This window comes from Gossypium hirsutum, chromosome D11 (assembly GCF_007990345.1).
Source record: "Gossypium hirsutum isolate 1008001.06 chromosome D11, Gossypium_hirsutum_v2.1, whole genome shotgun sequence".
Classification (NCBI taxonomy): Eukaryota; Viridiplantae; Streptophyta; class Magnoliopsida; order Malvales; family Malvaceae; genus Gossypium; species Gossypium hirsutum.
The window spans coordinates 12788026-12790989 of NC_053447.1; the positions used below are offsets into that span (position 1 = coordinate 12788026).

The 2964-nt window shown below is 35.7% G+C and overlaps 1 protein-coding gene across 1 annotated transcript; it reads right to left on the bottom strand.

Moving 5' to 3' along the window:
* On the bottom strand, positions 1 to 2025 carry LOC107924808 (histone H2A variant 1). Its single transcript, XM_016855408.2, has 3 exons — positions 1667 to 2025; positions 1337 to 1466; positions 1 to 507 (listed from the first exon to the last, which is right to left on the bottom strand). The coding sequence occupies exons 2-3, from the start codon at positions 1454 to 1456 to the stop codon at positions 211 to 213; spliced, it is 417 nt and encodes a 138-aa protein (XP_016710897.1). The 5' UTR covers positions 1457 to 1466; positions 1667 to 2025; the 3' UTR covers positions 1 to 210.
* Between the last annotated feature and the right edge of the window lie 939 nt (positions 2026 to 2964).

The window sequence follows — 2964 nt, forward strand, 5'->3', positions numbered from 1 at the left end:
TAATAAACTTCACAGCTAGAATAGGATACAATATATAGGGAAACCAAGGTTAAAAACGATCCAACAAACAAAGATCCCAAAGCTCCTAGAGAGTTACAACATATATACTGAGTTGCAGAGCAGATATGACATATTAAATGAACCCTACAATAAAACACAACAGATTAAAAGTACTCAAAAGTCAAATAATCTAAGTTAAACTCAAACATTCTAATCCTTGGTGGTTTTGTTGATAAGGGACTTGTGAATGTGAGGGATGACACCACCTCCAGCAATAGTACCCTTGATAAGAGTGTCAAGCTCTTCATCACCCCTAATAGCAAGCTGCAGATGTCTCGGGGTGATTCTCTTCACTTTCAGATCCTTGCTTGCATTCCCAGCCAATTCAAGAACCTCTGCAGTTAGGTACTCAAGGATGGAGGCCAAGTAAACAGCAGCTGTGGCACCAACTCTCCCATTTGCGGAAGTCCTAGTCTTTAGGTGACGGTGGATTCGGCCCACTGGGAACTAACATCAAAAGGAAAAATGAAGCGCTTGACAGCTAAATACAGCAACCGAGTAATATATTTCGTTTTACATGGTCTCAACACTCCAGGGAAACATCAAAGACTACGATTATATAAATCGAACTTAATAACTAAGTAAACAACTATAGGTTTACATGCCCCATGTTCAAGATAAAAATCATTGAAGATCCATATCACCAAAAAAAAAATGAAATCATCATTGTTTTTTTTAGCATCCAAAAACACCCACAACAGAAAGGGATGTCCTAACAAGAATCTCCAATTACGTACAAAATCAAGTGTCAAAAAGCACCAAGGAAAAAGGTCGTTGTACCGTGGAAGAACTCCAGAAAAAAAAAAAAAAACACCCCGACAACTTTGGTAACAAATTTGACCTTTAACGACCATATTAAAGAAACACCGTGTTTTGGCATCCAAAAGATAAACAGCTTGCGAATGTCTTAATCTTCAACGGCAAGTACTTTAGATTTTTTAAGCATGTGTTTACTATCTAAACGTGAAGAAACTATTTCATATTAGACTCGGGAAAAAAATCAAAGATCTAAGATTTTTCCTCAAGAAGAAACTAAGGATCCAAACAAACCGGCAAAGAGAAAAAACAAAAACTATTTACAACAATCTCCTAGAATTAAATATTTTCTGTGTTTTACTTGTAGGAGAAACACCTCAGATTTAGTCCTTTTTCTAGGGTTTTTTTTACATAAATCATGGACCAAGACACCCACAGACACTAAGCATGTATAATTAAAAATACAAAGAAAGGAATAGTATTTCGGCGTAAAACCAACTGGTTGTAACATGAGAAATACCTGAATTCCGGCACGAGATGAACGAGAAACCGGGCGCTTCTTGTCCTTATCTTTGTCCTTGTCCTTGTTAGCGGCGGTTGTTTTTGCCGCCAAAAGCCCCTTTCCACCTTTTCCTGCCATCTCCGTTCACCTTATAAACAAAAACAAACAAACATCCACACTTATTTTTAAATTAATACAAAGAAAAACAAAAGAAACTAATAAACATTAGTAAAACTTCATATTGCTAAACGCTTATCAGATCTAGTCAAATAAATTATCCAGGTCAATAAATTTAAATTTTAAAAAAAAAAGGTGGGGGGGAAGTGATAGGAAGAAAAAGAGAGTGACCTGAGAAGGATGTGAAGCCGGAAAGCGAGGAAACAGTAGAAATAAGGAAATGATAGATGATACAGAGAATGAGTTACGGACTAAAGGGAAGTGTTAAACTGCGGGCGCAAGCATTTATTTATGCAGTCATTTTAAATGCCGGAAAAGTAAGTGGCGCTTAATTTTAGGTGGGAAATTTCTTCAATTTCGTCATTTCAAAATTTTTCGCCTTACATTACCGAGCTACCCTTCCTTTTTCCCCAAAATTCCATTCCACCCTAGCACTTTGACCAACCATGTGCCTCTAAATTACAGCAGCTGCAGACAACATTTTTTTTCTGAGCGAAATTTCACGTTGCATCCGCGATCAACGTTATCCACACTTGGTTGTAAGATTTTTTTTTCTTTTATTTAAAACAATTTATTTTACATAAAAATAATTTTTTAATGATTTTTTTAATAATATAAAAACTATTATACTGAATTTTCAATTTGAAAATGACCTAGAGATAAAAATACCTACCTTTTTCTTTATCTGTTTCAAGAAATTCTAAAAACTTTTTTAGGAGGGAGTTGTTCCTTTTTTGCAAAGATCAACTTAATTAAAAAGTCTTTACTGAAAATGTATTTTAATATCCACGGACTTTCTTAAGACAACATGTGATGAATCCGTATGATTAGAGCATAATCCAAAGTACTCGAAACACTTTCATGTATAGTCTTGACAATCTCCAAACTATTTGTTTAGATTATCAACTTATCATAATTTTTTTTCCTTTTAAATAAAATTCGTCTCACAGTATATCACCAACGAGAACATTTTGTTTTATTTTTGAAGTTTTAGAATCAGGAGTGAATAGTGGAGTGTATATCTATACCAGACATGGGTATGTTGAGTAATTTTCAGGGGTTATTCATTTATGTCTTTCTATTTGGTTGTATATATTGTTGTGATGAGGAGTTTTATACAATTGCAGGGTGATGAAGATCCCCAATCAATGAGGTTCCAAAAGTTGAAGCAAAGACTTGAAAGCATTCAGAGATGGATGGTACAACACGAGGCATGCCCGTGTACGTTTAATCAACAACCTCCAGTCCAGAGAAATCAAGCTAGCCAGCCCCCACCACTCCACCCTTTGCCAACTGATTATACATTGCGCCCGAAATGGTTGACCCGTTAGAAACCCTTGCACTTGCTTTGCTTGCACCACTCATCTTTTAATTTAAATCAACACAAACACTTCAACTATTGATCTTCCAATGAGAGCTATGAATCAACCACCAAATTTCAAAATGAGATGGACGCCGCCATAGGAGAT